The sequence below is a fragment of the Chanodichthys erythropterus genome, chromosome 23, assembly GCF_024489055.1.
Source record: "Chanodichthys erythropterus isolate Z2021 chromosome 23, ASM2448905v1, whole genome shotgun sequence".
NCBI lineage: Eukaryota > Metazoa > Chordata > Actinopteri > Cypriniformes > Xenocyprididae > Chanodichthys > Chanodichthys erythropterus.
This window is the reverse complement of record NC_090243.1, coordinates 11447586-11460000: the sequence shown is the minus strand read 5'-3', so window position 1 is coordinate 11460000 and position 12415 is coordinate 11447586. Positions and strand designations below refer to the sequence as shown.

At 35.7% G+C, this 12415-nt stretch overlaps 1 protein-coding gene across 4 annotated transcripts in view; it reads left to right on the top strand.

Moving 5' to 3' along the window:
* Positions 1 to 12415, top strand: part of fndc3bb (fibronectin type III domain containing 3Bb) — a 76999-nt gene that overhangs the window by 38042 nt on the left and 26542 nt on the right. For 3 of the 4 annotated variants that reach the window (XM_067377354.1, XM_067377353.1, XM_067377356.1), the window contains 9 exons: positions 1498 to 1574; positions 3349 to 3580; positions 4286 to 4570; positions 6692 to 6750; positions 8424 to 8566; positions 9542 to 9601; positions 10005 to 10143; positions 11315 to 11368; positions 11984 to 12108. In XM_067377354.1, the coding sequence (XP_067233455.1) occupies positions 1498 to 1574; positions 3349 to 3580; positions 4286 to 4570; positions 6692 to 6750; positions 8424 to 8566; positions 9542 to 9601; positions 10005 to 10143; positions 11315 to 11368; positions 11984 to 12108 (1174 nt within the window). The remainder of the gene's footprint in view (positions 1 to 1497; positions 1575 to 3348; positions 3581 to 4285; positions 4571 to 6691; positions 6751 to 8423; positions 8567 to 9541; positions 9602 to 10004; positions 10144 to 11314; positions 11369 to 11983; positions 12109 to 12415) is intronic. The other variant, XM_067377357.1, reaches the window with a different exon arrangement.

The window sequence follows — 12415 nt, the reverse complement described above, 5'->3', positions numbered from 1 at the left end:
TCACATTTTGCAACAATATAAACAATCAAGAAATTGAGAATTGCTAAATAGTATATATCGCTACTGTATGTGGATAAAATTGAATATACTGTGTGATAATATAGTTTACATTTTGCGTTAAAGGTGCCATCGAACGTTTTTTTACAAGATGTAATATAAGTCTAAGGTGTCCCCTGAAGCTCAAAATACCCCATAGATTTTTTTTAAATAAATTTTTTTAACTGCCTATTTTGGGGCATTATTAAATATGCACCAATTCAGGGGCTGCTGGCCCTTTAAATCTCATGCTCCCTGCCCATCGAGCTCGCGACTCTATAATACAGTGCATTTACAAAGTTACATATAACCCTCGAATGGATCTTTACAAGATGTTCGTCATGCATACTGCATGCATGCGTCGGATCATGTGAGTATAGTATTTATTTGGGTGTTTACATTTGATTCTGAATGAGTTTGATGCTGCTCCGTGACTAAAGCTAACATTACACACTGTTGGAGAGATTTATAAAGAATGAAGTTGTGTTTATGAATTATACAGACTGCAAGTGTTTAAAATGAAAATAGCGACGGCTCTTGTCGCCGTGAATACAGTAAGAAATGGTGGTAACTTTAACCAACAATAGCCTACATTAGCAACATGTTAACGAAACATTTAGAAAGACAATTTACAAACACCACTAAAAATATCATGATATCATGGATCATGTCAGTTATTATTGCTCCATCTGCCATTTTCGCTGTTGTTCTTGCTTGTTTACCTAGTCTGATGATTCAGCTGTGCACAGATCCAGATGTTACTGCCTGCCCTTGTCTAATGCCTTTCATAATGTTGGGAACATGGGCTGGCATATGCAAATATTGGGGGGCGTACACCCCGACTGTTACGTAACAGTCGGTATTATGTTGACATTCGCCTGTTCTTTGGAGGTCTTTTAAACAAGTGAGATTTATATAAGGAGGAGGAAACAATGGAGTTTGAAACTCAGTGTATGTCATTTCCATGTACTGAACTCTTGTTGTTCAACTATGCCAAGATAAATTCAATATTTAATTCGAGGGCACCTTTAATATAAACAATCATGGAGCCGAGATTTGCTTTATAGTGTATATATTGCTTTACATGAGTGTGCTGTATGTAGGTGGATAAAGTTGAACTATATATCCAACTTTAAATATATCACTGGGTGATAATATAGTTATATATTTGGTGATGGTGCAGTTGAGAATCATGCAGTTGAGATTTTCTATATATTTCGCTTGAATAGAAAACAATAAAGCATAGCTCACTTATATCACTATTAACTTCCGTAATTTTATCTCCTGTGCATATGCATGTCTTTATTACCAATACAGTCCTGTTTTCCTGCTGTTTTCTCATTGCCCCAGGAATTTTCTTTGCTTAGCTTTACATTACGTGGTGGAATGAGGGGGTGGAGTCAGCATTGTGTTACTGTTTGATTGACAGCTTTCTTCTTTTTTTTTTTTTTTTTGCCTCAGGGCCTGCTGAAGTTCCCATGATGTCACCGAACGGTTCCATTCCACCAATCCACGTTCCTCCTGGCTACGTCTCCCAGGTAACCGGCAGGAATGGGTCAGGGCTGTGCGTCGGGGTGGCGAAACCTCTCTTGCACAATGAGGATGTGATTTCACTCCTCACAGGCGAATATCTCTTTCTTAGAAACACGCTCACAAAGTGTGGGTCCACTATATAGCAACTAAACAAACCACAGATGGACATGCACAAAATTCCAAGTTAGTCATCTTTACTGAACGTGTCAGGCGAGAGTTTGCTAAAGGTCGGCGGCAGTGACATTTCTGTAGAAAGGTCAAAAAAGTCTTGCCGAGAGGGCAGGAAAAAGGGTTTGAGTTGTGAGTGTAATAAATCAGTGGGGGGGCTATAATGGCACAAAGGTCACTTGTGTAAATATGATTCATTAGCGCATTCCACTCGAATGTGAAGGGCAGGACCTGCCCATGTTTGGTGAACTGCCTGTTTCTTTCTCTCTTTTAAATTTCCAACAAGATGGAAGCTTTTTAGCATGAGTGCATCAAAATGAAGTGATAATAATACTCATTAGCTGTGTATTTGATGCTCTGTTGCCACAAAGAATGAGATGTAGTTTTGTTGCACAAGCATGTGGCCTCATAAACAATTATTTTCTTGTTAGCTTTATCACTTTTCTTTACCGCTACAAAAAATCCATATGAACTAAATGTAAAGTCAACATTATTGTTCAAAAATTTGGAGTCAGTAAGATTTTTTTTTTTAATAATTTCGAACGAGGTCTCTTATGCTCAACAAGGATTGCATGTATTTAATCAAAAATACAGTAAAAACAGTAATTTTGTGAAATATTACCATTTAAAAAAAAAAAAATATATATATATATATATATATATATACATACATACATACATACATACATACATACATACATACATACATACATACATACATACATACAGTGGCATGAAAAAGTATGTGAACCCCTTGCAGAATCTGTGAAAATGAGAATTATTTTAATAAAATAAGAGGGATAATAAAAAAATGCATGTTATTTTTTGTTTAGTACTGTCCTGAGTAAGATATTTTACATAAAAGATGTTTGCATTTAGTTCACAAGACAAAACAATAGCTTAATTTATTAAAATAACCCCATTAATAAGTATGTGAACCATTGATTCTCAATACTGTGTGTGGTTACCTGATGATCTACGACTGTTTGTTTGTTTTGTGATGGTTGTTCATATTACTGTGAAATATTACCATTAAAAAAAAAAAGAAATTTAAATAATATTTATAATTTGAATTTAAATAATATATTTATATTTCACTTTTTGAACCTAGAAAATACTGATTTCTGAAAATACTGAATTACTGATTTTTCCCAGAAGGCCCTGCAGATCCAAACAGTTGTTTACTCCGGTAAAAGCATAACTGAGCACTTTGGTTTCATTTCTGCTGTCGTCACTGACCTCACTTTCTCACCCTGGATGACCAAACTGACTTTAGGATTACCCTGGGTTAGAAGATGCTGTCAGTGGGTTGATTTCTCCCATGTGAACTGTACCAGCAGGTCTGTGATTCCTGTAAGCATCTTCCATGCACGCATTCCTCCACTGGAATGTATTTGATACCTGTTCCATTAGCAGGCCTTGTTTACTTTCGCATTCCTGCCCTTTGTATAAAGTGGCACTGAACGTCTGTGGTTGCCTCATAACTGTTGGCACATTATATCCTGTGATGAGATGTATTATTTGTCGGGTGGGGTTCTAATGGCTGACATCAGAGAGCCTGTGTGGTTGGGTATTGTTTGGCTTGACGTCTGTGCATGTTTGTATTTTCAGGTTCTCGAAGACAACACGGGCGTGCGGAGGGTTGTGGTGACACCTCATTCTGAATGTTTCCCCCACAGTTACTCTCCGGCTCTGTCCCCGAGTCATCACATTCACCCTCCGTACCTGACGCACCCACACTTTATTCCTGCCTCACATACGTCATACTACCCCCCGGTCAGCCCCGGTGACGTGCCCCCACACCAGTTCTATCAGCATCGACTGCCACACATCTACCCGGAAGGTAAAGCTTCATAGTCCATAGCAGGCTTAAAGTTCCTGGTCTTACTCAGTTATTTAAACATACTTGAGTGAGGATGGGCAACCATGACTTTGTACTAAATCATAACACTGTCCTTACCAGGCTCAACATGAAAACAAAATACCACACAAATCTATCAAAACACAACCAATCCAAAGATGCATTATGAATGAAAAGTTTGAACATGCTTGATTTCTCATGGTTTTAAGGGTCTTTTTTTCTTGTTTTCTTGTTGTTGTAAATGGAAAATAAATTTACTGAATATAACATATATAAATATGATATAAATATATTTATATTTTATATAAAATATTGTAATATATAAAATATAATAATTTCTTTACCAATCTAAATTTTCAATTTAATAAATTAGCATATATATGTATTATACTATACTATATATACTAATAAATATAATACTATATATATGATAATTTATTAAATTGAAAATTTAGATTAGTAAAGAAATTATTACATTTTATATATGACAATATTTTATATAAAATATAAATATATATATATTATAATAAAATATGTTACATTATATTATATTATAATAATGTTATATTATAATAATAAATATATATATATATTGCAGCGCTGCACTTTTACACAATGTTGGATTTTACTTTGTGACATTTATTTTGTACCTTCTATAGTGTAATTAGGATCTTTGTCTTATCTCAGAGATCATCCCGCTCTATAACGTCTCCACTTTCATGGGTCATGAGGAGTACTGTAAACCTCCACCCAAGAAGCTCAAACAGCCAGTGGAGCGTACAGGTCTAAGTCAGGTGAACAGCTCGCTGTCCAGCAGCTACAAGAACAGCACGGCCTGCACCACCACAGCGAACGGCTATAGCAAGAGCCACAGCAGCTCTGGAGGAGGAGGAGGAGGAGGAAGCCCTGGCAACAAGAGGCCAGATCGAAGAGCCAGAGGAAGCCCCAAACACACAGACGCCGAGCCACAAGGTGGGCTAAGCTGAATTTAAAAGACGTCTAATTTAAGAGACATCTTGTTGATTTTGTTTTCATGTCTCCTGTAATATTTTCATACATGTGGAAACAGCTGAGAGCAAAAACAAAGGATATTTCTAGCATCAGCTGGACTCAAATAACAGCAGTCAGAGCTGCTGACTCTTCAAAAAGAGGCAACAATCTTGTCCACATCTGTTCACTTTAAAGCCTCATGAAGCTTTATGGGTCCTCTCCTCTAAGCCTTTGTTTTTGAGCCTTTATATCAGTGTCAGCACTTACTTTTTGCTGTCACACGTACACATTGGATAAACAAGAGATAGTACAGGAAGCAAGTAGGAATGTGGAAGAGTGCCCACTACTGGTGCAATACAGTCAATCACTTGAATCGCATAGGCTTTGTTTGGAATAGTTTGTATGCTACTGTTCAAAAGTTTGGGGTCAAGAAATTAGTCCTTCTGATCAAACAAGGATGCATTAAATTGATCAAATGATGACATTTATAATATTACAAAAGATTTCTATTTCAAATAAATGATGTCCTTTTGAACTTTCTGTGCAAAGAATCCTGAAAAATCTTTAACAATTAAAAAAAAAAAAAAAAAAAAAAACACGTTCTGAGGAAGAATTGGTTCTTGATTCCCAACCTTAGTATACAGTATTTATTTAAAGTACAGTATGTAGTATACAGTACTTGTATTTCATTGTGATTTCATCCCACATAGCTGAGGATTCCAATCAGGGCTGTTCTGGGATCAGATGGTAGATGAATGTGCAACACATGTTACTGCAGTAGATTCCATATTCTCCATATCATCATTTCCTTTTCTTTCATCATTCCTTTTGAAAACAGCTCTCCCAGTCTCGCTGTTTTCCTCTTTGTTCTTTAATGTCTTATCTTACCCTGGTCTTTGTTCTTGTGAACCTTTGGTTCCCATGCCTCTGTGTCTGTGTGTGTAAAAGAGAGAGAGTGAGTGTGTGTCTGTAGTTGGACTATGGTGAAACCACTGTGCATAATGAGATGCAGATCTCTTCCTGTCTGAAGTGACAACACAAGGCTGGTCCGTGTTAAAATGCACATTGAAAAGGCACTGCAAATTAAAACGAGATGGGAAGATGATTTGTTCCTGTGGAGAGTGTCTGAGAAGATGCTCAGATCTGGCCGAAATACATGACGTCACAAGGACTTTGAAGCTGTAGCTACTCATAGTTTAAGCTAGTTAAAGTACAGTCAAGCTATCGTTTGGGAAAAAATGGCTAGCTACACTAACATTTAAAAGTTTTTAGAGTTGGTTTTGTTAAATATTGAAACCTTCTTAAATCAGTATATTTACTTGAAATGGAAAATGAATCTGAATTGAAAATTATCAGAATTGAGTTTTTCTTTTTTTATCTCGCCCCACTGATATATATACAAAGAGATTCAGTTTGTTGAATTTAAATGCTGTATATTAAGATATATTAATATAAGAGTACATATTGACTTTCATCAGCCATATAATATATATAAATATATACATTTATATAATATATATATATATAATATTTGTAGCATCACTTTATTTACTCCTCAAATTTTCCAACACTTTCGTGACTCTTTATTTAAATGCAATTCAAGAGCAAGTAATTCAAGAGCACTTTGACCTATTTTGTTTAATTTTTAATCCATACATGGAGTGGAATCTCTAATTTTCCACTCTCTTATTCCCATCTCACCATTAAAATAAAGAATCCACAGAAAACATCCTCTATCTCCCAATCCCAACAAACATCTTGTTTGGGGGAAAACCATGGAGGTCAGTGTGGGGTCATGTTGCCATGACTTCATCGCAGTGATGACTCATTGCAGGAGCCTCTTGGGCCCCATAAGAGCCAGACCTATGAACCGCACTCGCCCAACAGCCACTTTCCTACCCGGCGCAGGCCCGCTCCAACAGCTCCATCCATCAGGATGTCTCTAATGCCCCAGATTGGTGTCTCCGTCTGCTGATACTCAATTTATGTTCTTTGTGTTTCTTTCTCTTTCCATACAAGCATGAAGATGTTACAGACACACACAAACTCTGATTTATGGCTGATAGGAGACAGCCGGCTACATTTAATCTCTTTTCTGTGCAGATCATGATGTGGATGCGAGACGAGTTCAGCCTGTGCCATCAGGAATGGACAAGCCCCAGGTGGGTGATTCAAAACATGCCGTCTCACAAATCTCCTCTCGTGCAGACAGTTCAGGGAATCAAAAACTTTAATGCCGTAATTTCACGCTTTTGCCAGTGATTGCTTTATTTGTCCTGCAGGATTATCGCTACACTGTAAATATTTTATTGCTTGCCAAGGTAAGCAGCACTAGTTAAGTGCCTCGCATTAGAAATATGAACAAATCCTGAGTATTATGATTTACATTTATGCATTTAGCAGACGCTTTTATCCAAAGGAACTTACAAAAGTGCATCTAACACCTGAAATGTAAGGATTGTAATTGTCTTGAGGTGGTCAGAATGAAGCACTTCCATTTACATTCACAAGGGGGCAGCAGGAGTGAATGAATGACTTAATGGTTCGGCAGATCATTGATTAGACGCATCAATCTGTTTTTCTCCTCTCTGCTTCCTCATTTCATAATCTTCATTTTTTTCTGTCAGTAGAAACGCATATTACGTATGCATTCAAAAGTAACGCTAACATGTGTTCAAAAAAGTATTTAAAATATATGAATGTCACAAATAATAACACAAGCACAATAAGGTTATGTAAGGTTTTAAATTGTGAAACACTAATTATACTGCTCAAAATAAAGATTTAAAACCATATGGATTTTTTACTACACAATTACACATGTTTGAACTTGAGGGAAACTGACTACATATGTCCACCTTTGGAGCAAAGTAGTTGCAAAAATTGTTTAAAAATGCAGTTAGTTTTGATAGAAGGTATTGGTTTTTAGATAGATGCAGTAAAGGTTTTATGGGTTAATGTGCAGTTACTTGATACATTTTTAACCCTTTACATTCTTTACACACAATTCTGTGAAATATTAGTTGCTTTTAATTGTCATATTTCTACACTATTAACCCCTGCAAAAACACTCTGTAGAATATATTTTTGAGATTACTGTATATTTATTTAATGTAGATTGAGTCTCAAAATAATTTTTGGAGACTGTACATGTACCATTTTACCATTTAAGTGTCTTTTTTTGTTGTTGTCAAGATGATAACAAGGTAAACCTCTTTTGTTGTGCTGCCTTTTGTTTCTGTTTCTGGCTTCCCTGATTGGTGCTGTGGCGTTGCAATTTCATAAATGAAGCAATTTGCAGTGTCTTTCTTCATCAGTACCTGTGACGTTTTACAGAGGCAGCTGACGCTCAAAGATGTTTGTGAAGATGCTACTTATAGCTCTTTCTTTCATCATATACTAATACAAAATCACTTCATTTGAATGCCATGGCTGAAGCCTCTTCATACACAGATGTTTTTGTTTTGTGAATGAGGAGTCTCTCTCTGCTCCGAGCAACTGTGAAGGACGTCAGCTGTCTGATGCTTCATTCATTGGAGACAAGCAGTAGTCTGCTGTAGCCTTGGCACCCGAATTAACTACTATTTACAGCTGTCTCGATTTATTGATGTGCCTGATATCATAAATGATTCACAGTTCGAAAGGGCCTACTACCGTTCAGCACTTTATTTTTTTGGACTTTAAATCTTCTTCCAGACTCTTTTCTAAAAAAGATATTTCAGACTTGTTTTCAGAAATGTTTCACTTATGTTTATATATGTGAATAAAAAAGAAATACATTTCAAGTGGTTGATTTATAATAAAACTTGAATCTGTCTTTATTTTGGCTCCTCAGGTGTCTAATGTACAGTCCCACTCCGCACTTGTGTCGTGGACTTCTGTTTTCGTATCGGGATCATCTGGACGGGTCCCTTCCTGTAGTTACGAGCTCCAGCTCAAGGACAAGGGCCGTGACGGGAAATACAAGGTTGTGTACAGGTAAGGCCTTTTTTAAACATTGTGTACTCCATTTCAGACATAGTCTTGAAAAAAAAAAATTATTGATTAGATCTGCATGATTAATTGTCAAAAGATTGCAATTTTGATTCAAACACCCACACAGTCTTTTACATAAATGATTAAACCTTTGACAACTACAGTCAATCACAGCACAACATTCAAATGATCCAGAGAAAGCAGTTGTCATGTATAGATATTAAACAGCTTTACAAAGTCTTTTCAACCATTTTTTTTCTGTCTTACAATAATTCACACCATCACAGAAGTACTAAGATAAAAGTTTATAGTTTGGATATAAACACTGATGTCTACGGTAGTGATGAGAATAGAGCAAATCAACTTTTAAAAGTAACTTGATACTTCAAATAAAAGTTGCATCAGTGACATTGTTACACCAGTGGTTGGCGACAAGTGACTGTTAAAAAATGTATGCTATTTGTCATTGAATTATTCATTCAAGATTTTCGTTCAGAAACACTGATTCATCCAAGTCTTTAAATGCGAGTCATTGAGTCATTTAAATCGTTTAAAAAAAAAAAGTCAAATTATTTTAAAAAATTTAAATTAAATCTAACAATTAACATTGTTAGAACCTTTAGTAAATTACATGCTGTTTAATTTTCTGTTCAGAATTGTGGGAAAATCATGATTTCTATGATTTCTAAACAAAAGAATTGTGATTCTCAGTTTGTTCAGAATCGTGCAGCTCTATGATTTATGTCTTTTTGAGTCACTAAAGCTATTTCTTTTTGCTCATTAGTATAGTTGCATAACAATCTTGTAATCTTCTCCATGCAGTTAGGAAATTAACCTTATGTACGTCTACAGCTTAAATTTTTTTTGGTCCCTGAAGCAAATCATAAAGGCTATTATGAAGCTGAAGGAGGATTTACTGATGCTTCATTAATCTACTCCCACAAACAGATTGTCACTCTTAGTTTGTCTTTGTTTCAGTGGTGAGGAACTCCAGTACACTCTCACTGACCTCAGACCAGCCACAGACTATCACGTCCGGTAAGAATAGTGTTTCATATTTGCATTTATTCATCTAGCACACACTTTTAACCTGAGCGACTTGCAAATGAGATGAAACGCTCCATTAACTTAGCACTTTGAATTTCATTTGAGTGCTGAAGAGAGATGAATGACCTGATATCTGATTAACAAGACTACATTAAAGATAATGAATGTTAAAAAATGGATTTGTACTTAAATTAGTGAATTTTCCAGATCTAAGGAGTGGAGTGGCACAAAGTGTTCTTTTTGTAATTACAGTGGATACAGCATTTAAATACATTCCTTGTTATTACTAAATGATTCATTTAAAATGGCAATAGCAGATTTTTCTGTGTATTAGTTGAAAGTGATGTATTACACTTGACCTCATTTGGAAATTCTCTCCGTGTTTGTTTTACAGAGTAAGCACAGTGTGTAACTCTGTCAAGGGTCCCAGTTCGGATGCAAGGGCCTTCACTACCCAGAGTGCCCCTCCTGAAACCCCTCTACCCCCCAGACTGTCCCATCGCACCAAGAGCTCCCTCACATTACAGTGGAAGGTATGTTCTGTATTGTGCTGAGTTGCTGCTATAAACTGTTAAACACCTTATGGTTCTGAACTATATTATATGATGGTGGAATAGTTTATGCTGATTATTAATAATTATTAATTAGTAGCTATTTATTGATCATTCTGTTGCATCATGCCAAGAAATTGTAAAAATTAACTAGTAAAATCACTGAAATATATGATCTTTTATCAGTATTGACTTACTTTGTTTATTATATTGTTTAATTGATAATAATATATATATATAATTCATAAATTTTTCCTTTTTGTTACTTTGTGTATTGAGGCATTTTTTTTAGGGGTCTTTAAAGGGATAGTTCACCCAAAAATGAAAATTCGATGTTTATCTGCTTACCCCCAGGGCATCCAAGATGTAGGTGACTTTGTTTCTTCAGTCGAAACACAAATGATGATTTTTAACTCCAACCGTTGCGGTCTGTCAGGCTTATAATGCGAGTGAATGGTAACACAATTTATAAGAGTCAAAAAAACATGCACAGACGAATCCAAATTAAACCCTGCGGCTTGTGACGACACATTGATGTCCTAAGACACGAAACGATCGGTTTATGCGAGAAACCGAACAGTATTTATATTATTTTTCATGCTGCGTTCAGCAATCACGATCAGACCTCACTAACCGAGTGCTGAATGCAGTTGGTCATAGTGGTGTATTAGAGGTAAAAAATGATACAAATACTGTTCGTTTTCTCGCATAAACCGATCATTTCCTGTCTTAGGACATCAATGTGTCGTCACAAGCCGCAGGGTTTAATTTGGATTCGTCTGTGCATGTTTTTTTGACTCTTATAAATTGTGTTCCCATTCACTCGCATTATTTGATTGACAGACGGCAACGGTTGGAGTTAAAAATCATAATTTGTGTTCAACTGAAGAAACAAAGTCACCTACATCTTGGATGCGCTGGGGGTAAGCAGATAAACATAAAATTTTCATTTTTGGGTGAACTATCCCTTTAAGATAAATCCATTAATAGAATAAATAAATTAATACTTTTTCACTTTAAGTATGGATTAAATTGATTAATTGTGAGAATAATGTTACAAAAATGTTACATTTCTGTTTCAAATAAATGCTGTTCTTTTGAACTTTCTATTCATTAAAAATACTGAAACAAGCATTTCTAATTGTTATTGCAGCCCCCTGTGGACAATGGCTCGAAAATCACCAATTATGTTCTAGAATGGGATGAGGTATGTGTTGCATCACCTGTATAAATTAATTTGGTTATATCCTGTGTTTGCCATCTGTCTATCAACCATTCAGTTGATTCCCCCCTTCCCCACTCTCTCTTACTCATTTCCTCTCAATTTCCTCATTATTTGCCTTCATTTTTTGCTACGGCTGTAAAAAGAAAAAAAAAATAAAGAAAGAAAGAAAAATCCCTGTCCCCATGGCATGAGATGTTGGTCCTGAGGAGACTAAGGCTTTACGCCACAGTCTGTCTGCTTTAGTTATTTTCATTTACTCAAAGCTTTTCTGGCTCAATAAGAGTTCATTAAAACTCCTCAACTGTGGCTGTGCAGCTCTCTGAAGATGCTGGCAGCAGTTCCTCCCCGCAGAATCCATTCTAAATACCTCTGCCTTTAACTTTAATTAAATTCTGGCTCCTGTTGTTGTGACAATTAGCACAGCTTCCAGCAGCAATTTGGTTGTTGTTGTTGTTCTTTTCATGTAAAGAGTATTCTGTTCTGACACAGCATATAGCAGCTGCTGGCCTTTTCTGTTTGTTTTAAGATGTTTATGTTGTTCTTGTCATCCTATTTGTCATTCCTGACTGCATCGTTTTATCCTTGTTGCTTTTTCAGGGGAAAAAGAACAGCATTTTCCGTGAATATCATGTCGGACACCAGCGACACTGCAAAGTGATGAGGTTGTGCCCTGCTGTTGGGTACACATTTCGAGTGGCAGCGCTAAATGATATTGGTGCCAGGTTTGTTTATTTGTCTTTATGTCATATACAAAAACACATTTTTTTTAATAAATTTAATAAATTTTTAATAAATTAAATTAAGTTAAATTAACCTAACAAGTAATTACATGCTATATGTTTTTGACATTTTATTTTAAATTATACCTAGTAATACAACAGAAACAACAGAATTATAGTGATAAATATATTTATCACTATAATTCTGTTGTTCTTTTAAGTACCTTGGAGTACTATCAAAATATCATGGTAAATGAATATAATAATCTATCAGCAATATAGTAATATTTTCATCTGATACCACCACTTG